The 21,659-nt window shown below is 38.1% G+C and overlaps 1 protein-coding gene across 8 annotated transcripts; it reads left to right on the forward strand.

Moving 5' to 3' along the window:
- Positions 1-19,897, forward strand: LOC103718293 (phosphatidate phosphatase PAH2-like). 8 transcript variants are annotated; one of them, XM_088721903.2, is made up of 12 exons: positions 1-3,310; positions 3,577-4,157; positions 4,239-4,312; positions 4,371-4,600; positions 8,101-8,185; positions 10,996-11,082; positions 11,229-11,301; positions 13,272-13,315; positions 18,357-18,485; positions 18,580-18,678; positions 18,912-19,058; positions 19,569-19,897. In XM_088721903.2, exons 1-4 carry the CDS (start codon positions 910-912, stop codon positions 4,441-4,443), a joined length of 3,129 nt encoding a protein of 1,042 aa, XP_088578029.1. In that variant the 5' UTR covers positions 1-909; the 3' UTR covers positions 4,444-4,600; positions 8,101-8,185; positions 10,996-11,082; positions 11,229-11,301; positions 13,272-13,315; positions 18,357-18,485; positions 18,580-18,678; positions 18,912-19,058; positions 19,569-19,897. The 8 variants fall into 8 exon arrangements, with proteins under 8 accessions (XP_088578029.1, XP_008805261.2, XP_088578028.1 ...); XM_088721904.2 differs by lacking the exon at positions 4,371-4,600 and having other exon boundaries at positions 34-3,310; positions 3,577-3,635; positions 3,789-4,157; positions 10,986-11,082; XM_026808937.4 differs by lacking the exon at positions 4,371-4,600 and having other exon boundaries at positions 40-3,310; positions 3,577-3,635; positions 3,789-4,157.
- Positions 19,898-21,659: the final 1,762 nt, after the last annotated feature.

Below are 21,659 nucleotides of genomic sequence, written 5' to 3' on the forward strand. Positions count from 1 at the left end.
AGAAAATATCTCATATGACCGTTCACGGCGGATAGCGAAGGCGAAGTAAAGGCGTGAAAGGGCGGAGGACGAGACCCCTCTCTTTCTGTCTCTGCTTCGCACCAACGTCTCTCTCGACCGAAAAATATTGATTTTCTCTGCTGGCTGGCGCTCCGGCTTATTCCCCGAATTTTGATTGGAATATGCTTCGATTCGGTTGTTATCCGCCTTCGCCATAGGCCTTCTGCTTCTTCTCCCCCCTCCCTCCTCCCTCGACGTCGCAATCGGCCCAGTTGTTCGTCGGGAGAGAGCTCTCGCGGATTTCAAGCGGTCGATCGAGGAGGGATTGGGAGTTTGAGATTTGGATCGGAAATTCGGCATAGGTTCTTTCCTTTCTGCGGTTCTTGATGTAATTTTCGTCGCGGTTCGACATCCGGGATGATTTATCTGATCTGCTGGGTGCTTGTAAAGAGTAAATATCGCATTTTGGCGAAATTTTGATGGTGCTTGGATCCCCGGCTTCGGTTTCTCGTTTCCTTTCATTTTTTTGATACGGAGTTCGACATCCGGGAAGATTTATCTGATTTGGGTGCTTGTAAAGAATAAATATCGCATTTTGGCGAAATCTGGTGCTTCGATCGCCGGCTTCGGTTTCTCCTTTCCTTTCATTTTCTTGATACGGAATTTTTTTGGAGAAAATTGAGGTTTTCCGATCTGGTTGTCTGATAATTTCCAGGAAAGCAGCGATCTTGGTAGGTTTTTGAGGTGGTGTTGTCGTTTTATTTGGGGTAGATTTGGTTATTTCCCCGGGCGCTCTAATTTTTATTGAGGGTTGCTTCCTGGGCGGTGTCTTGTGATGCTGGAGGGCTTCTAGCAATTGGGTCGTGGTTTTATCATCTGGGACTCCGGAAAGGTGGGATTTTGAGGAAGATGTATGCAGTGGAGAAGCTGAGCAGCTACATCACGCGGGGGGTGTACACCGTCTCGGGGCCTTTCCACCCTTTCGGAGGAGCTGTGGACATAATTGTGGTTCAGCAGCAGGATGGGAGCTTCAAGACCTCGCCGTGGTATGTTCGATTCGGGAAATTTCAAGGTGTGTTGAAGGCGAAGGAGAAAGTTGTCAGCATATCTGTTAATGGAGTGGAAGCTGGGTTCCACATGTACTTGGATCATAAAGGTGAAGCCTATTTTCTCAGGGAGTCCGATGCTGAAGAAGGAGACTTGATTGTGTCTCCCACATCCTCCGGAGATGAGACCGATGAGAAGATGCTAAATGGACGGTTCAAGAATATCCAGAGCTGTGATTTTGATGCTGCTCGGAGACAGCCAATTAGCCAGATGGATGTGGGGAATGGGAAGATTGTCAAGCGAACAAGTTCAAGGCGCTCAACAATTTTTGGGCTTATGTTTGGACGGAAGCCAATGAAAGATAATGACCAGGGGAGTATTGTGGAGAGGGTAAATTCGCTGGAGCGTGCAGAGATTGCAGCTGACCTCTTGGAAGCGAAGTGGTCGACCAATCTCCCAACCAATGATCGGAGGCCAAAAAATTCTCCTGGAAAACAATCTGAAGGTGACAATAAAGATGCAAATGCCATTGACAAAGAACAATGTCCACATATACCTTCTAACAAAGTCTCAGATCATGATGAAATGATTAATTCTCATTGCAAGAACCTTGATGATAATTTTTGGAGCAGTACTGTGAGTGAAAATCATTTGGATGAGATAATTAAGCATGATTCTCCATGTATAAGAGTTGATGAGGAGGTTATAGAGATTTACACATCAGAGAATAGCAACGTAGCTGAGAGGAGTGAGTTGGTCTTCGATGAAGTTGCTCCAGAATCTAAAGATCCTGATGCTAATAGCCAAAGTCATGGTACTTTCAAAGATTCAACTGATTCTTGTAGTGAGATACTGGGTGATAGTTTTGGAAATGATATGAAGCATTTTGAAGAGATAAATTCCTGTGAGAAGGTTGTTGAAATTTACACTTTAGAGACTGGTAATACAGCTGACAAGAGTAAGGTAATATCTGAATTAGTAAGAATAGAATCGAATCAAACTGATGTTCAAAGTTCTGGCTCTGTTGCTCTTTCTCACGATACAGTAATGCCATTGAATGAAATATGCAAAGGTTCAACCAATGATTTTTCTTCTGTTCTTGACAACGAAGAGAAGAAAACTACTTCTTTCAGCTACTGTGAAACTCTAGAAAACTCAACCCTAAAGTTCAATGTTTCTAACGGCCGAGCTCTTGATGCTGTGGGCCTCTTTTCAGGTGGGGTTGGACAAGGAGAGAAAACTTCTGAAGTCCAGTGCGGCACAAGTGAACTGATCCCTGCAGTAAGGTTAGAACAAGAATCAGGTGCTTGCACAAGTAAACAAAATTTGAGTGGATGTCATGACCAGAATTTGGAGATTTCCAGAGTAGAGGTTTCTTCTGTCCCTCAAAACAATCAGTCTGACTGTCCAGATAATGCCGACTCTCCTCCCGTTGTGGCTTCTGTACGAACTTTGAATGGCCTTCATTCTTCACCTGGTGGAGTAATCAAAGTGGAAGAAGCAGGTAATAACCAAATTGATTACTTTGGGAATGAAACTCAGATGGAGGAAGGAGAGACAACAGACTGCATTCAGATCCAGCGACTTGACTCTACTGATCAAGTCGAAAAGTTAGAAAATGTTGGGAAGGGAGTTAGTGTGAATGAATCCTGTAATTCAAATGGTGTTAATAATGCTCAGGAATATGGTGTTGCATCTAGGTCCGTGGAAGTAACAATAGCAAGTGCCCTGTCCGCTGAGGGCTCAGAGGATGATCAATTCCCATTCAGCGATACTGACAGTTTTGCTGCTAAAGAAATTGGCCCTGAGTTATCACTCGATGACACAACAGTTGAAACAGAAGATCACCAAATGGTCTCTGCAGAAGCTGGTGTCAAGGAGCATGAATTGAAGGACATAGAAAACGAGCAATCTTTTGAAGGCTTTTCTGACGTGTCAAGGCCTCATACCAGTCCAATAACTATTCCTGGAAGCCGGGCAAATGAGTCAGGAAATGAACAGTTAGCAAGATCTTTACCCAATATGCGTTCTGGCATTCATGATCTTGAAGGGTCCAATATACCTCACCCACTAAGTTGCTCACTGAATTCAAAATCTACAAATGCTGTGCTAGATGTACTCGAGAAGAAATGTCCTAACTCTTCGAAGGCAGATTCTCAACACGGTGGAGAGCAAGGTCAGGTTACCCCTGAACTTGTTGCTACAGACATTGATGTTGACAATAAGGGGGAGCAGAGAGGCACTCTAATCAACCCTGCTGTTGGTGAGTGAATCTTATTTCCTGCTGCTTCTATATGTATGTATAGGTATATATTACTTTGCCCGTTGGGTTTTCTGATAAATTATATTTTTAAAGATTGCACCAAAATTTTCTGCTGAATAGAATCATCTTAAGTTGTATATCAGCAAAGGCTTTGCAAATTATTATGCCCCTGCAGATCTTGGTTATACATGAAAATTGTATTGGATGCATGCATATGTTTGAATTAAATTTGGAATGGTTTTTTTATATTATGTACTTCTATGCAGAGTTATCCCTCTGCAAACACTTGTTGTTTGAAGGGATGGGGGCTGATGCAGCTCGTCAGGTATTTAATTCTGAAAAGGTGAATTTAGAGAAGTTTTGTGCATTGGGCCCATCACTTGTGAAGAATGATAAGCTAGTCATCAGAATTGGTGATCATTATTATCCATGGGATGCAGCTGCACCAATCATTTTGGGAATGGTTTCTTTTGGTCAGGAACAAATATTTAAAACCCAAGGTATGATACCTGTGGACTGGGATGACAAAAATATTAAAGGGGATAACTCAAGAGCCATAGTACCAACTGGGGTTAGCTGGAGGCTTTGGCCATTCAATTTCAAAAGATCAAGAACCATAAGCACTGTGCATGCAGCCCATGAAGGTTTTAATGAATTGGGCAGAGATTCTGCTTCTGTCAAGACAAAAAGCCTGACTGGAGAAAATGACATGCTGAAAGTCAGGAGTATGAAGAAGAAGGTGCAATCACTTACTCCAACATCCGAACAGCTTGCTTCCTTGAATCTTAAGGAGGGTCGAAATGTCATAACATTTAGTTTCTCCACTGCGATGCTTGGGCGCCAGCAGGTTATTCCTTTCATAGTTTTACCCCATGATAGACATTTTAAGGTGTATGTCTATTACCTAATACATTTCGACATTTAACAGGTGGATGCTAGCATATATCTATGGAAATGGAATACTCGCATAGTTATCTCAGATGTTGATGGGACAATTACCAGGTGAGTTCTCTACTTGCTATTTCAAGACACATATTTAAGATGACTTTGTTTATTTTAGGTTGGCCGATAGGTGCAGCTGTTTCATCTCAGAACATTGGCCAGCCTTTTCTGATGCGGCAAGTAATAATTGAAAGAAACAGGAAGCCCATGGTTTGTCAGACCTGGTCATACAACTACAATTCCTTGTGTGTCCTGGCACACTGACAAAACTTGAGGGGTCTGCCTTCTTTACCAAACACTTCCTAATAAGCGTGCACAAAGGCCTGGTTGCTTTCTGGGATGAGACAGGCAATTTGATTGACCTTCATATCCATTGTTGCCAATAACTTTTCTCAAGTTTTTTAGCTTAATATTATCTTGTTATTCCAATAATATCCAAATGACAATGCAAATATTGTCTCTTCCTTGAGTTTATGGTATTCTTACTTTATGGATCTTTGCCCCAGAAAGTAAGCTTTGTCTGCTCTTTTCATTACAGCTATCCCATATTTCACCTATGCCTTTGCATGCTTTTTCTGAAAAGTGCTGATTCAGTTTATGTAATATAGGCATTTTTCTGACATTTGTTAAACTCGTTTAATTGAATTTATTTATGTAATGCTTGTTTTTCTATTTTTGAATGATGTGATTTTTATTTAATATTGTTATCTATACTTAGTAGCATGTGAGTTTGCAGCTGTGTTTAATGAAAATGACTTGCATAAAGTAAAAGTTTTTAGGCCAATTATGTTTCTAAGAATCAAGTATGTATTTTTGAAGATCTGGAACATGTAATAATATCACCAAACAGCTATCTAACAATAATCTATGTTAGGTAGATATGAGTTTTTGTAGTGCATCTTCATGTGTCATTACAGATGTATAGACAGGTCTTCCTATTTCTTCATTCCTGATGCATCCTAAGTGTCATTTATATGAAAAAAGATATGCATACTGTAATTGGCTGATACAGGCACGAACAATGATATGCAAAACCTTAATATTTTGTATTAATGTGGTAGTCTGCACAAAGCACAAAGCATTTCAAAGCCATAGGCAGTTGGATTGGTCTTCTGTACAAAATCTTAAGAAAAAGTGGTTTTTGACCCTTTGCTAGCCAACCCCACCTGCATATGCAGTAGAAACTCAGGTCACTAGAAAATGTTGCAGGCTGGTCAAAGCTATAACTTTTTTTGTAAGATTTCTAACTGATTCTACTGATGAAGGGTCAAATTGGGCACCAATAGTGTGTAAAGCAAGCTAGAACTAGGGAGAAAAAAAATAAAAGGAACCTCAATGACGTAATTGCCAACTTGTGAATGGTGGTGAATTCAGGGGCTGTTTGGAGCCCTATAGTTGAAGTTGCAGAGCAGCTCAAGTCGCACTGCAACTTAAATTTCAGTAGTTGATTTACAAGAAAGCTCACTTCTTATGTTTGGAAGAGTTTGGGGAAAAGAAGGGCGTTTTTAATAGATATTTTGTCAAATATTCTGCGAGCGGATGTCAGGTCGGAGCACTTGACGTGCATGGAGATAATGTATTATAGACAATGTGGTTGGCATTGAAGCCACCAGTGAAGAGGACCTGGGCGTGGAGTTGGGTACCATAGGGAGTGAGTGGGCTGCAGTGCAGACCTTGAGGAGGGCAGAGATGTGAAAGAGAGAGATGAGATGGAGGGCTAGTGGTGGTGCATACCGGCGTAGAGGTGGAGGGGGTGGGTGGCAGCGGAGGAGGCGGAGTGGAGAGAGGAAGGGTAGAGAGTTGTTTTTTGAGAAATCAAGGTACCTACTTGAGCAACTGCAACTTGTCCTGTGGTCATTTACTGTGCAATTTATGTTTTAGGAATCCAAACAAGTGGGTTGGCTTGCACCTACAACTTAAGCTGCATGAGGCTCTGCTTGCAGAAAGCCTAACAGCCTCTTAGATCACATCACCTATATCTTAGCACTAATAGCAGTTCAATGGCAGCGAAATCTCATGTCTTGGATTTTAGCTTTTAAATTAATCATCAAAAGTTTCAGCAGCTGCTCTCAGCTTTATTGTGCGTTCAATGATCAGAACCTTGATTTTCACTTTTGGGCTTTATACATCATGGAGTTTCATAAACTTTTGAATCTTTGATGGCTTTTACTCATTTGACTCACAGAGTCAAGCAATGTTTTGACATCAAACTTTGATACATGTTGACGTAGGTCCGTCCAATTAGGTATCACTTATGTATGCATGGAAGCTTCTATAAATAGTATCCAGCTTGCTGTCCAATTTGCAGGAATAGGGAAGAGGAGAAAAGTTCTAATTGTTATGATGCAAAGGATAGATCAGTTTTCATATTAAACTGAACGTAAGATAGGCACACAATAAGTTCTAGTAGCAAAATATTAAAAGTAGAGATTTTATAACGGAAATAATAAAAGAGATTGCAAATGAGTACATAAAAGAGAGGAGAGACTGTGTGTGTGTGTGAGAGAGAGAGAGTCAAACCTGGACAAAACTTATTCTTCAAGCAAACTTACTTTAATTAATATCTAAATTCATCTTTTCACACAGACTCTTATTAATATGGACTAGAATGACTAGAAAATATTACTTGTTACTCAAGAAAAGCCTCTTAACTGACAAATTATAACTGTAAGACACTTTCCATCTAGTTTGGCAAAAAAAACCCCTCTAAAATTGGAAACTGGATCTCCTAAACAAATCAACAACCATCCATCTTTTTTATTACTTATTTAACTCCAATTAAAATATCTACAATGGAAGATCTAATCTTGATGTAAGATATGCTAATAGGATACTTAATGGATCCGGCTAAAACTCCTGAGGAAATTTTCTGGACGGTTGTCATTGTTGGTTACCGTAGTGGAAACAGTGTTGAATAGTAGATCTCCTTTGTAAGGAAAAAAACATGTACTAAGACATCATGAATTGTTTAAACACCAAAGGACTCAAAATAGTGGACTTCTATTAGACCTCAAAATCATGTCCAGTAGTCCTATGACATGGATATGGACTGAAAAAAAAGCTCCTGCATCACTAAGGGAAGTCTCGTAAGGGCATAGGTTTAAATATAATTTTGTAATAAGTCCATATGGATGTAATCCAAATGGAATTTGGGAATCTCGAGATGTGCAATTCATAGAAGCAGAAAAGCATAAAACATGACATGTCCCTGTGGGCATATGAGTTGAGGTTGTTGTTTTATATTTCTTATACTATTATACCTCTTCTTGTATTTCCTTTTTTGCGAGCAAGCAAAGCACACCAAAAATGATGTTCCCCTTGTCTGCTGCATATCCTTTTGGTGTCTCATTATATCACTTCAGCCTGCTGATCATTCCAAGTAATCTCTCTTGTGCACTTTTGAGATTCTGGATTTAATTAGTGAAAAGCTCGCTACTTAGGACTTTTAAATGTAATTGCAAATTCCAAATTGTTCAACATCATTATATCTGGTTGCTTGCAAACTTCAATATGAGACAAATGCCTATCTATTAGATTTTCTCTAAGTAGGCCACTTGTACAGCTTGACTTCGTTAGCCTTTACCTGCAAACCCTGTACTCGGACTTTTTTGATTGCAGACAGATGATCTGAGCTCTACTGTTGTAGATGTGCAGTAAGCTCTTAATTTTGTCACTTTGTAGATCATAGACCAAGAATCTTATGCTATTAATAGGGAGAGGAGAACTTCGTTTGCATGGAATTTTTCTTGGTTCTGTGTTTGTGTGGCAGTTCCTTATGATGGAATTTGTTTATGTTGTAAGTACATTGGTTTTCCTGATTTTGCTATATCCTTTTACTGATTTTACAGATCAGATGTTCTTGGACAGTTCATGCCTCTAGTTGGTGTAGATTGGTCCCAGACTGGTGTTGCACATCTCTTTTCTGCAATTAAGGTATCTACAAGTTCCTCACGCATGATAATGACCGCTTAACATTAAGCATTTATTAATAAAACTTAAGCAAATAGCCACTTCTTTTATCTGTACTGTATTAAGCTTTGGACTAGGTTTAATGGAGATTATAATGTTATCAATTGCACTTGGTAGGTGCAACAATGCATTGTCAATAAAACTTTATATATTAAAATGCAGACCATAGCCATATTTTATTTGTCAAGCCTTGTCCCATTTATTTTTATTTGGCAGTGTGAGTTTTCTTTGCTAATCATCCTATAAAGTTTTACATCTGGTGTCACTATTTGCTTTTCTCAGTCCTTTCTATAGCTGTCGAGATGGATAAAGAAGCACAAAATACTTTAAAATGGCTAAGGGACCTAGATGCTTCATATATTCTCTCTCCTTGTAGTGGTTTAGGTATGGGGGCATATTGATCACATACCGGCACAGTGCAGACCAAGGTCGGTGGACCATGTCGAACCGCTTGGTTTGGGGCGTCTCGAACTGTAACAGCTACGGACCGGGATAGTTCCGGCGATGAAAATGAGACCGGCGTCAGAGGAGGAGAAGACGAAGGAAAAAAAAGGAAAAGAGAGAGAGAGCGGGGGAGGGAGGGAGAAGAAGGAAGAGAGAGGAAGGTCGAGGCCAGCAGGCGGAAATTGGAGAGCCGCCGCGTGGAGGAGGGAGCCACGGAAGAGGGGCTCGCTCCGATCCTCTGTTTTGTTCGAAACAGGGGTTGAAGGGGCCCTTTTATTTTTGGAGATTTTAAGTAAAAGTCGACAAACCCATTGTCGGCTTCACTTAATTTTTTTATTTTCCGATCCTCTTTTTTGTTCGAAACAGGGGTCGGAGGGGCCCTTTTATTTTTGGAGATTTTAAGTAAAAGTCGGCAAACCCATTGTCAGCTTCACTTAATTTTTTTAAATAAAAAAAAAATTAAGTGAAGCAGACAATTGGTTTGCCACTTTCACTTAAAAATGTCAAAAATAAAAGAGCCCCCTCTGGCCCCTGTTTCGAACGAAATAGGGACCGGAGGGAGCCCTTCTTCTGCGGCTTTCTGGCCTCCGCCTTTTCCGTGCGGCGGCTCTCCAGCCCTCCACCGGCCTTCCTCGGCCTTCCCCTTCTCTCTCTTTTTCTCTCTCGTTCTCTCTCTCCCCTACCTCTTCTAGTATGTCGGTACAGGCCCGACCTGGCACGGCGTGAGCCCATACCGACTCGTCCTGCCGGAAAACCGATACAGTTTCCAGTACTGGTTTTGCTAACCTTGGTGCAGACTGTGGTATACCCTCATATCTACTCATGATTTGCTGATATAGGATGATAGGAAACATAGGATGTACTGGTGCTTATCGAAGTACAGGACGTTATGTACGATGGTATGATTGTTTTCTCAAATCTTGCTTCCCAATTAAATATCTTATATAATATAAATGGAAACCCATACCTAAACCACTACCCTCATACAGTTGAGCTTACCTGATAATAATTTCATGACTCTGTTTGATGCAAACCACTAAAACTCATATAACCTGTACTAGAGATGTTTAACCTTTATAAGAAAATCATAAAGCATGGACTGAATGAGATTATTAATCTCCTCAGTGAAAATTGCCTTGGCAAAATTTAAAATAACCTTTTCTGTTAAACAATTTATAATAACCTGGTAACACTAGAACTGCAATATATTTCCTACAGTCCACCCTTGGTTTATTGCCCTAAAATATTTGTAAAAATCTTTTGCACTACATGACTTTTATCTAGTTGTTGTCTTTCTATCCCATTAAAGAAATCCAAAGCATCTCGTTAAACAGAGCTTCATAAGATCTTTGTTGAATATGCATGTACCCATCCAATTTCTAAAAGTTTTGCACTTCATCTAATGTGCTCACTCTTTACTTTATCCTTCCTAGCGTTGCCGCAAGTCCACCTGAACATTCTAGTCTGTCTTAGTCATTTTACAAGCTCAGACCTTCTTAATTGCCCATCTTTTGAACCATATAATAATCTGATCCCTGTTGCCATTTACAGAATTATCCTTAAGTCGCAAAGGTGTGCATTAACCACATAATTAACAAGAAAATATACATTTTACTTTATATGAAAACCCATCGTGTTAGTATATGCTTCTTTCAGTAGCGAATATGATATGATTAATTGTAATTTATATTGTACAGTTGGAAGAGAGGGTCTTTTGTTATTTCAAGATCTTTGATAAGGACAGGTTGGGATCAGAGGAACCAACCACAAAGTGATCGAGACAGGTGGTTCATGGTTGTCAGTAGGTTAATCATGTGGTATTAATTTGAAGTAAAGCAGACAATGCTAATTGCTTTGACTTAATGTTTGTCAAGTTGAATCATTAATTATTGAATCATATTTGTTCAACAAGGTCAATGAAATAGGTGATGACTACCTTCATGGTCTAAGTTTGAAGAGAATGAAGCCAAAAATTATGAATAACCCTGGAGTCTTGGTGAATATATTATTGAAAAGAGTTGCATATTTTCTGACATTTTCAGCAGGTTTACAATTAGTTTCTTTTGTATCTTGTCATTGCTTCAACTCTTGGACTTCATACCTGCTTGCTCTGACACCTGATCTACAAGCTTTAACTAATTTTGAACTAGGCATTTGAGGAAAGATGCTAGGTGATATTTTGTTTCCATTTGATATGTAGTCAAACATTGAATCTCTTGTATCATAGTGCATTCTCTTTATAATTGCATCCTTTTTTGTCTTGCTGATGCCCAATGAGATCTAGTATATTACACCTGGCGTCTTTGTAAGCAAATTTCAGTTTGCTGCAGGAGAATGGATATCAACTGCTCTTTCTAAGTGCACGTGCAATTTCACAGGCCCATCTAACAAGACAGTTCCTTTTCAACCTTAAACAGGTCATATATCGAAAACCGATTCTCAACTGTGTTATCAGCATTATAAAGTTTTTTTCTATGTTCTCTTCATGTATAAATATAATCATGAAGGAAGCGAAGAAAAGTAATCACATTTCCTAAGGATGTAAATATGTTTGGCTTTACAGGACGGGAAAGTGCTCCCTGATGGTCCAGTTGTTATATCTCCAGATGGACTCTTCCCTTCACTTTACCGAGAAGGTGGTTATAGAAACTTCTTCGCTTTTCATTTTTCTATCTGCATGGGAAGAGTTGCATGTACAATTCATTTTGTTATTTTCATTCCCAGAGATTACCCATATTTTGAATTAGGGGCATCAGTGTTTACTGTTTTGATTGGTACTACTGATGTACCCTTGTACTTCAGACCCTTGCATAAGCTATGACTGGTTATTTTTGCTGCATGGCATGATTATAGTTGTTTTAAATTAGACTCTTTGTTGTGTATCCATGCTCTTTCTCATGAATTACTGGGCTTTATTTATATCATGCCAGTAACCAATAGGGAGGAAATTTTTACCTGCATGCATGCTTGAAACATGATGTATATGTTTAGTTGAAGGCACACATGTGCGTTAACAGATTTCTGCTATCTTCATCATGTATCTTAAAGGATGTAATTGAACTCATGAGAGCCCAGAAGGAAAACACAAGTAAAATTTTATAGAATTGTTAATGATAAATAAAAAGTTTGCAATTGAGGTTTATGCCATGAGATTCTTAGAGAATCCATGCACTTAATGAATGCTAGTGGCATTATGATTGCCATAAGAAGAGTGTCGAAAATAAAACTGCAAATATTGGCTCACAACATGTACCATCAGAGAAGCTAATAATGCGATGTTATTCATTGCTTTATTGAAGCCACCAAGAAAATTATTAGAGGTTGCTATGTGGCTGCCAAAGAAAGAACGGGACTACACAAGTCAAGGAAAGTCTGAAATTCCAGATCAAAGAAAAAGAGGGCAAAATAAGTGGAAGGAGGGGAAAGAGAGATACAGAAGGCTAAAGCGATGTGGGCCAAGGAAGGAAAGAAAATATAACAATTTGTTTTCCTATAGGGGATATGAAATTATATGAAAAAAACCTAACTTTTCTGTCTTATGAAATCATATTAGCCTATGTGGCTATGTGCTATGTCAGTCGATGATCTAAGCAATTCTCAATGTTCTAATTCAGATGAGACTGAAAATCATTTAAATTTAGTTGATCTTGAAATCATCTTTTAGATGGTTGGTTGTAGTCTTTGCTTTTTGCTAATTTTTTGGATGCAGTTGTCCCTTGCTTATTTGGATTTTTATATTCTATTAGACAAGGTTTAACAATACAGCTTAGGTTTCAGTTTATAGTTCTGACTGGACCAAGTGAATTTTGATTTTGACAATTTCAATGGCTTTGGTGGTTTTGGCTTTGTTCTTGACATCCTGATTGAAAATTATACAGAAAAATGTCATATAAAATTAGGTAAATTGTAAAAAAAGGTCAAGAAAATATGTTACACATCTTTTAAAGTATGTGATATTGTGGTGGAGGGACCCTTGGATGTATCACCTTGGTGCTGTTCCAATGAGATATTCAAAAATATATATACATATAGATTGTTAAAAATTCTGCTTAGAGTGTAATACATCTTTTTACTGTTTGATGGAAATCTAAGATATGATTATTCAGGGTGCATTATGAGTTTTGTGTTTTGGGACCTAACAAAAATCTGTCAAAGAATGCAATTTCTTTTATTATTTATGTTTTAAAATTTTGTAATATATGTAATGCTTTAAAATTTTCTCAAAGCTTGTGAAGAGAACAGCCAAGCATAGCTATGGATTTCAGATTTGATCCCATAAACTAGTTTTAGCCAAAACTTCAAGACCATGCTATTTGAGACATGGGCATTTGGGTTTCAGTTTGAGAGTTTTGAATGAAATTTTAGACCATGCTGTTTGAAGTTTAAGTTCAGTTTGTAGACCTTCAAAGTTCCTTGTGAGACGTTTTGAACCAGATATGTGTTCATTTTTCTTTTTTATTTACATTATTGTCTGGTTTAACATTTTATTGTATATGTTCTACAAAACTTGATTCCTTTGTTTTGAAGAAAATATTTTGTACCTGCCATGCATTTATTCTATGTTTAAATTGATATGAAATTGACTTCTTAACCTTATTAATTGTAGTTATCAGAAGAGCTCCTCATGAATTCAAGATCTCATGCCTAGAGGTGAGTTCTGCTCTTGCATGTTGGATTTTCTCAGATGTGCTTGCTTCTTGAATCTTATTACTTGTTATCCTAATTTAGTCATCTAATGTATGAGAGTGGATATTTCTGAAAACTTCTGCCTTCTTGGGTGATTAACATGAATATCTAAATGCACTTAACAAGAAAAAACGACTATTATGCATCTTTTACTAATTTGTTGGTTGTATATTATCATTATTGTGGGAATTTCATACAAAACATTGTAGTTTTTGGTGTCTTCTTTGCGTGACAGTAAAAATGACCAGCTTCCTATGAAGCAGTTTTCCTATTAATGTTTAATTAAACATGGTATCCAGAGCTTTTGATGTCACTGAGGACAATAGATATATTCATTTTTTCCTTAACCACTCGCTTTTCTTCCTATATTTACTTATTGGTGAGTGTACTCTTGTAGGTTGTAAACTTGGTCAATGATGTTGACCTCTAATGTTACAAACTTTTTCTTTTTGTTCTATTCTGCGGATCTCTTGTTTTCCCCTAGTCTTGTCACTCATTGATGACTCATGGTTTGACCCTTATCTTAAAACTGATTTTCCTCTGCAACAACATCATATCCTTTTTGTAGATATTACATGAAGAACGATGAACTACATGATAGTTGGACTGAAAACCATCTGATTCTGCTGGCGTGCAAAATTATCTATTGCCACCTTAAACCAATTTTGGAGCCCATTGATTCTCCTAGGAGTAGATATTTTTTTTAGACCTGAGGTCAGTCTTGATAACCAAACTGAGAATTTTGCCAGCAACATTTGCTTTTTTTTTTTTTTTTAATCAGCACATTTTCCAGCTATTTATTCATATTCTTCTTTGGACTCTGATTTTGGAAGACTTTGGTGCATTGGATAGCTTTCTTATGAGCTTCCAAATGATGCTAAGCCCATCCTTGAAGTCAAAACAAGTTTTTTTTTCCAGAAGAAATATTTCTGCCATTGTCTAAGAATGATAGCCTGCAAAGTACTTTGTTGATCTGTTACTGGGCCTGCACCATTACTTCAACTTTCTGATATCTTGCTCCCACTTTCAGTGTCCTTCACTATTTACTTCCTATGTTTCTATGTTACCACGTTTTTAAAATTTTTACTTGTGTCACCCATAGATCAAATTTCATCTACTTTAATTGCATTATGTGTCAACTATTTGGTACCTTTCACGCTCCAATTTCTACATATTCCCTTCCTATACCATCTCTCTCCTCAAGCATCATGCTTTCTCATCCTTTGGATTCAACACCTCAACCACTCGACTACCCTTAATTGTTCATGCTGTTATAATATCTCTCTTGAGGCCCTTTTTTTAGCCTGCAGTATACCAGATGATGGTCAATCCTGTTCTTAACTGGCACATTTGCTGGAAGATTCACCTTTATTTCGAGGATAAATTTGTTGATTATAGTCTTGTGTATAGACTAGTACAAGAAGTGTCTATGTCAATGTGTCCCTGATTAATACTATTTCAGTCTAGTGATTGGCATAGAATTGTATAGATTTTACGTTGTAGATGAGGTCTGCATATGCTCCCATTAGAATGGCATTTTACATGTAGCGTGGAAACCTTCATAAATGATGCATAGCTGGCTTTATCCCTGGTGAGATTCATAATCCTTCCAATGTGTTCCTCAAAATTTAACACTAGAAGCCTGGAACTATGCTTTACAATGAGAAAAAAGTGGAACTAATGCGTATAAAACAAAATTTCGGAGAAGGACCACGCTCTAGAATGAGTTAAAGCAAAAAATCAACCATTCCAAGACAGTGACAGCAATAAAGGCCTAGCCGAGCAGGTGCTTAAAGTTGAAATAATGGAAAATGCATTCCAAACTTGTATAAAACAAATTGTGATTGACCATTCCATGAATAGATTTCACAAAAGGAGGAAAAGGTGGTGATGGAGTATCTTATATATGGTCATAGTCTTAACCCTTAATTATTTGTGGGTTAATATACTCCACTGTTAGTTTATATCCTCTTTTTCTCTTAAACACTATTTGAATTAAATCAAGAGAGTGACAGACGAGGATCTCTTTTTCATCATTTTAAAAGAAAAGGAATTACCAAAACCATTTTGCAGTGGACCATAGTGAAAATGGAAATATGGGTACTAGGCGTGAGGCAACCTTTAGGGCCTGTTCAGGATGCATGTTTAAGTTGTTCCAGGAATATACCGTATATGGTTTCTGGTGGGAAGAAGTTAGCAGGGACCAAAAAGATTAACATTTTGATAAGGAAACTTTGGCTCAATCCTAAAATGTTTAGGATACTATAAATCACCTTTGAGAATGAACTGCTTATCCTGATTTTTTAGCATTTTATGATCTATCACGAGTCATCGCATCTCTATTTCTATATCAATGTTGTCTCTTTTCTTTAAAACTCTCCTTGTGTGGGGTAGTTATCATGGAATAGTCTGTCCAGGCATCCAGACAAACCCTTAGGCACCTAGTTGATCTGCTTACCCCCCTGAAATCAATGAAAAGAATGCACTTCAAAGAAGGGGGTTTGTTGAGAGAGTTTTGATTCTCCTAGGCCTTTGATTTGGATTTCTTCATCCAAGCCCTCAACTCCCAAAGGATACTTATTCCCAGCACCTGTCACTCACATCCACATGACCGTTATTTGTGCCATAGCATGCTAATGTTACTAAGGATAAGAATAACAACCTAAGCATCTGAAACTTTATATTAAGCTGTAATGTTCATGGTTCTGCTCAAGGTTTTAACCATCAACCCATATCGGGGGTCTGCCTGTATCAGGCCACTACCAACACCTAGCACAACACTCTATTAACTATTTTCTTAGAATATTTTTAATTAAAAAAAGTATCAGGATTTTTTTTAAAAAAAATGGGTATGGATTGGCATGTGTACTAGCCAAGGAATGCTGAACCGGTCCGTATCAGCCGGTTCAACCCGTACTGAACTGGTCCGATCTCTGACCGGTCTGGTTCATACGGGCTGGTACTAGCCCGTATCGGCTAGTCCAAATTTTTTTGGGCTTTTGGAGGCCAAATCAGTGGTACCGGTTCGAACCGGCCCGGCGGCTGACTGGTACACCTACGGGTACTGGTTCGGCGATTCTTGGTACTAGCACAGGACATACCATGCCAGCTTGTGGCCTGCAAGCCCACCAGAACTGGCACCGGCACTCAAACTCTTTGTTCCAAAAATAGTATTATTGATCCACTTTAGAGTTCTACAGTGGAATGCAAATAACCAAGGATATAAAATTCCAACTGAAAGATGTAAAAAGAAGTTAAATGTTGTGCTGTCTCCTCTAGATGCTCTGGCTTCCTATTTTCATGTCACCAACACATACACCCAAATCACAGCCTTGCACACCTAAACTTTGTTTGGTTGCATCTAAGTTTATAAAAACATATAATGATAAAAATAAAATTTTAGTTCTACAGAAAAACATGCGGCCATCGTTTCACCTTCTCAAATTTTACATGCCGTCACTTGTCAAAAAAGTTACTTTTCAAGTTCATACACCATCACTTTTATAAAAGGTTTTGCGGGAGGCAGCCAGACTGCACCTTTGTTAAACTCATTTATGTTTAATTTTTATGTAACCCTTTTCCATAAAATCTAGCAGCAAAACTGTTCCCAAGAGGTCTTAGCTACATGATCAAAAACTGCAGGAATCAATTTATATGCCAAAGTGAGGATAAGTAAGGTAGGTAAAGAGCCTAAGTATCAGACATAGTATAGTCATGTCTAAGTTTATTTAGAGGTATGTTTCTTACAAGATATTGATATGGAGATTCAATCGTAGAAAATAAACAAGTGAATGAATTTCACTATGGCACCTTATCACAATCCTAGCCTCAAAGTCCTTAGGTTGGTAAATAACATTAGCATCTCTACAATAAAATTGCTGACCTCTGCATGGAGGTCTCTGTTTTCCAGGTCTCAGTGTGTGAAGGATGGTTTTGTAAGGGCATGTTTGGTTACCCCTATGTGGGAACTTGAAGTCTTCAAGTAAGCGGAAGTCATTTCGGATATTTGCTTGCCCCAAAGTGATCCAAGGTGACCCTAAGTGAGTTCTCACTTTAAGAGAAATTGGGCTGAAGAGTGTTTGAAAGTGACTTAGGCTGGCAGGTAGCCCAAGTCACTTTGACAGCGTGGATTCCTGCTTAGCCCACTTAAAAACAAACCAAACAGGCCATAAGCATGGATGGTCTTTTCAATTTCCATTTGTAATCAGATAAAACTATTTGGTGTGATCCAGTTCCGGTGTGTGAATCAATCCTACAGTGGTGATCGGCACTGAGTGAATCACTTATGGTCTCCGAAGCTTCTGGAACAACAATACAAGCTTCAATATTCGGAGACTTGAGGTGCGAAGTGAAGGCAATGCTCCTATAAGCTATTGATCTAAATATATGCAACAAAAAGAATCGATCATATTATGAGTAGGCACCACACTTATGGCTGTCGATGTACAATTCATTACCAAGTCATAAAGAGTGCACATTTTTCACGTGAACATTGCGCTAAGCTTTTATATTTTTGGACGTGGATATAAAATTACAGGATCTTGTCCCTTCACTGCAGAAATGCAACAGTGAAAGGTGAATAGATCTTGCAACCTTTTTTTCGTTGTGATAATTTTTTTGTTTTCTTGCTTCACAATATTGGGGTAAGGAGTGCTTGTAACAAAAGAAGGCCAAAAAAATCATGGATAAAGCATTTTACCTTTCCATGGAGCTTATAGTGAATATTTGGTTGTAGTTCTCCAAATGGTCAAAATTTCATTTGCTATTTTACAGCTCAGGCATGTCTTCACTTTATCATACCAATTTACTAAATGAGCCTGGTTATGTTTAATATACTCCAGCTTCTTTTCTTTTGCTTCTCTGTGTTATGCTAGACTGCTCTTTGGAAATTTTACCTGTATATTTTGGAATGTTTTAATTTCTTTGGAAAAGACAGTTTTCAAGGCATAATGTTTCCTTCGGATTGCAACCAATTCCATGCTCTTACTTCTATGATATTTTTCAGGAAATCAGAGCATTATTTCCTCCTGATTGCAACCCATTCTATGCTGGCTTTGGAAACAGAGACACTGATGAAATTAGCTACCTTAAAGTTGGAATTCCTGTAGGAAAGATCTTCATAATCAATCCCAAGGTAAGATCTTTTAGATTATAATAGTATTAAAAAAAACTACAAAAATCATCAATTATGTAAATTCATTATGTTTTTGTAATTTCTAAATGTGTAGGGTAAAGTTACAGTGAACCGTCGAGTTGATACAAAGTCATATACATCCCTTCATGCATTGGTCAATGGAATGTTTCCTCCCATGTCCTCAGCTGAGCAGGTTAATGCTATGTTCCTATACCTCACGGTTTTGGTAAAATCACTTTCCAGATCAACATATTTAGAAAGAACTTGAATTCCTGATCTTGGGTGCATTGGTGCTTGGAATTGGAAAATGTTTTTTCTTTCTAGCTATCCTATCTTGCATTTAGTGAAGGGTGGTTGGCTTTTCATTTCTTCATTAGTATGTTTAAGTTAATTTTTGGGAACTTCTATTTGAACTTTTGGTTTTAGGAGGACTATAATTCCTGGAATTACTGGAAGTTGCCTCTTCCTGAAGTTGATGTTTGAACCTAACTATTTCCTCGCATGAGGGATTGAACTGACCATGTGGAGTTCAAAGCTGGAGAATGCTTGCAAGCATCACTCGAGAACCTTCAGGTAAATTTATTTCCTTGCCTACTATGTAATTCTGATGTAATGATAGTAATTTATTAGCTCAGCAATCCTCTAAGCTTGCAGCTTGCAGCTTGCAGCTTGCCTATAGAATGCAACAAAAGATCAACAATCCGTCTGTTTATGGATGTATGCATGAGTTTGTAAAGTACAGATACATGATGCGTCTATGTATGTTAATATATGTGCTATCTTGATTGATGAGATGGAAACTCTCATCCTTAGTGTTAAAAATAAATAGCTAATTTACGGACTGGATCTTTATAAGCAAACCCATTTACATTCTTTTGTGGAGTTAATGAACCCATATACTGTTTAAATGCTCCACTTGGAGCCAGGACCTAGGCTGTTCAACAATGTATAAGTGTGATGCTTGAACATTGTTTTATACTTTTATTCCTTCACTGATTTTGTATGTAATGTTGGTTTTAAACCTCATTCCTCTACCTGGTTGAGTAGCATATATGATGTAAGATTCCTTGAAATGCTGTTAAGACTTTTGCAGGCCAATCACTGGTTGGGAATGGCAAAAGCATGATTGATTGTCAGCTGGACATGGAACATACACATCAATGAGTTGCAGAGGCAGATCTATTGTGCGATGAATTTGTACACCTGCTCCGTGAGATTCCACAAGCAATGTAATTATTCCTTTTCATTCATTTGCTACTGTAGTGGAAAGAAACAGAATAGCTGCAAACATATGTAACATCAATTCCATTCTTATTAGCCATCATTTAGGTGTAACTTTTTACTACGTCAAACATTAATGTGCTTCAGAATTAGTAAAGAAGTATACACGATGATGTCATCTTTAAGTTTTATGATATTGTCTTAGTGGCTGTTATTTGGCTTACTAAGAATCAGAAAGCAAGTTTATGAATACATGAATAAAGTCGGGGTTCAAAGTTTGGCAAATTGAGATGACTAAAACTTCATTGAGACTGTTCCTCTTCTTTCTTCCTTTTCCTGTTGTAAGCTTTGATTACAAGACTCAAAATAAGGTCCAAAGAGCAGCAGGCAATGTAAAATACTCTCTACTATTTCTATGATATTTCAAAGAGAGCTGCAACGTAGAAATCTCACAAAAGAGTTAAATACTGAAGTTCAATTGGGGCTCTGTTGCTCTTCTTGATGTCATCTGTCAGTGAATGAAGCTGCGAGTCCCGTCAGCTGTGTAACTTTCTGGTGTGAGATTTCTCTGGTGTGCTATTACTGCTGGCTTAAAGAATTTTTCTCAGAATATTTTTAGACCTTAGTTATAAATAAACAGTGCAACATCAGGGTTAAAGTTACTTAAAGAATTATTACAAAGTTTAGAATTGGGATTCTATATGTCCCACCAGGGAGGAGATTAATAACTGACAGGTTGCTACCTGGAGAGTTGGAAAAGATCCAACCTAGACAAGATTTTGGTCTTTAGCATACCGCTTGGCTCTATAGATGCTCTTGGTGAACTTCAAGGGCTGAAACACTGCTGCTACGTAGGGGGACCTATACACTTCAATGACCTCACACAAAACTAGAAAATATTACATTAAAATGCAGCTTGAACATGTAGATGATGTTGTGTATGCTCCAGCTTCGAAAATGTTCCTTTTGATCTGAAGTTTGTGTTTTAGAAGGAAGATTCTGAATCTTGTTAAGGTTGTCTGCATGCCATATATGCCTGTAGGTCCAGCATATAATAATAATAATATCCCACATGCTGGTGCACAAAGTTTCATGAGGTGAAGGCACATATAATTAATGGAGTTAGAGGACCCTCCTTTATGTAATTGAAAGAAAATTTAGGGAATTTCTTTTTCTTCCTACTTCTGAGGATGGAGGAAGGTTGGGGAGGGGGGTTTGCAATTGATAGGCAGGGAGAGATCCCACCACTAGTTTAAGTTAAGATTAGTTTTAGGCCCTTCCAGTGAGTTTTTTAAATCAATAATGCCGCCGTTATTAGCAGCTAAGCATCATTCAAGGTACTACTGGATAGAAAGAACTGAAAAAGATGGTATCAGAGGAAAGATAATACAAAACAATCTTCTTATTTTCTGCCTTGTTAAGATCTATAGTTCATGATGGCTTGTTTTTCTGCCCCTTTTATGCGCATTGCCTTTTCTCCCCTTGAATTAACCTGTTAATTCTGTCCCTCTTGTAGCTACCAACTCTAGGATCAAAAACTGAAGAGCAGCATCAAGCAATTCTTCAGCACAACATTACTGCAATTACACAACCAAGGAAACAAATAAAAGCAAATTACATAACACAGTTAATATATCTTCCCACAGACTATCTGCACCCTTATATATGGGTTAAAAAAGAAAACAATCATTTACAGATATCATGCAATAATTCACGACCTTTTGCATACCATATCACACAATTCATATAAAGATGCGACATTACACTTGAAGTGAAAAACATATTATCACAAAACTAGCAAGCAGCTAAAACATCTTTATCAAAACTCATCTCAGCTCAGCTCGACTAATGCGTCCATCCTTATCTTTGTCAAAACTCTTTAGCCATTCCATGAAGTCTTCCACAGTCATTTCCCCATCGGAGGAATGTGTATGCTTGATAGCTGTTGCGGGG

Source organism: Phoenix dactylifera, chromosome 5 (genome assembly GCF_051530095.1).
Source record: "Phoenix dactylifera cultivar Ajwa chromosome 5, Ajwa_hap1_PhDact_Kaust_v1.1, whole genome shotgun sequence".
Taxonomy (NCBI): domain Eukaryota; kingdom Viridiplantae; phylum Streptophyta; class Magnoliopsida; order Arecales; family Arecaceae; genus Phoenix; species Phoenix dactylifera.

Excerpts from the sequence above, each read along its gene's own strand:
- LOC103718293 (XM_008807037.6), top strand. The coding sequence starts at position 910 with ATGTATGCAGTGGAGAAGCTGAGCAGCTACATCACGCGGGGGGTGTAC. Across the intron at positions 8,186-10,995 it reads ATCTCTTTTCTGCAATTAAG|GAGAATGGATATCAACTGCT; the intron begins GTATCTACAAGT and ends AGTTTGCTGCAG. Across the intron at positions 11,083-11,228 it reads TCCTTTTCAACCTTAAACAG|GACGGGAAAGTGCTCCCTGA; the intron begins GTCATATATCGA and ends TTGGCTTTACAG.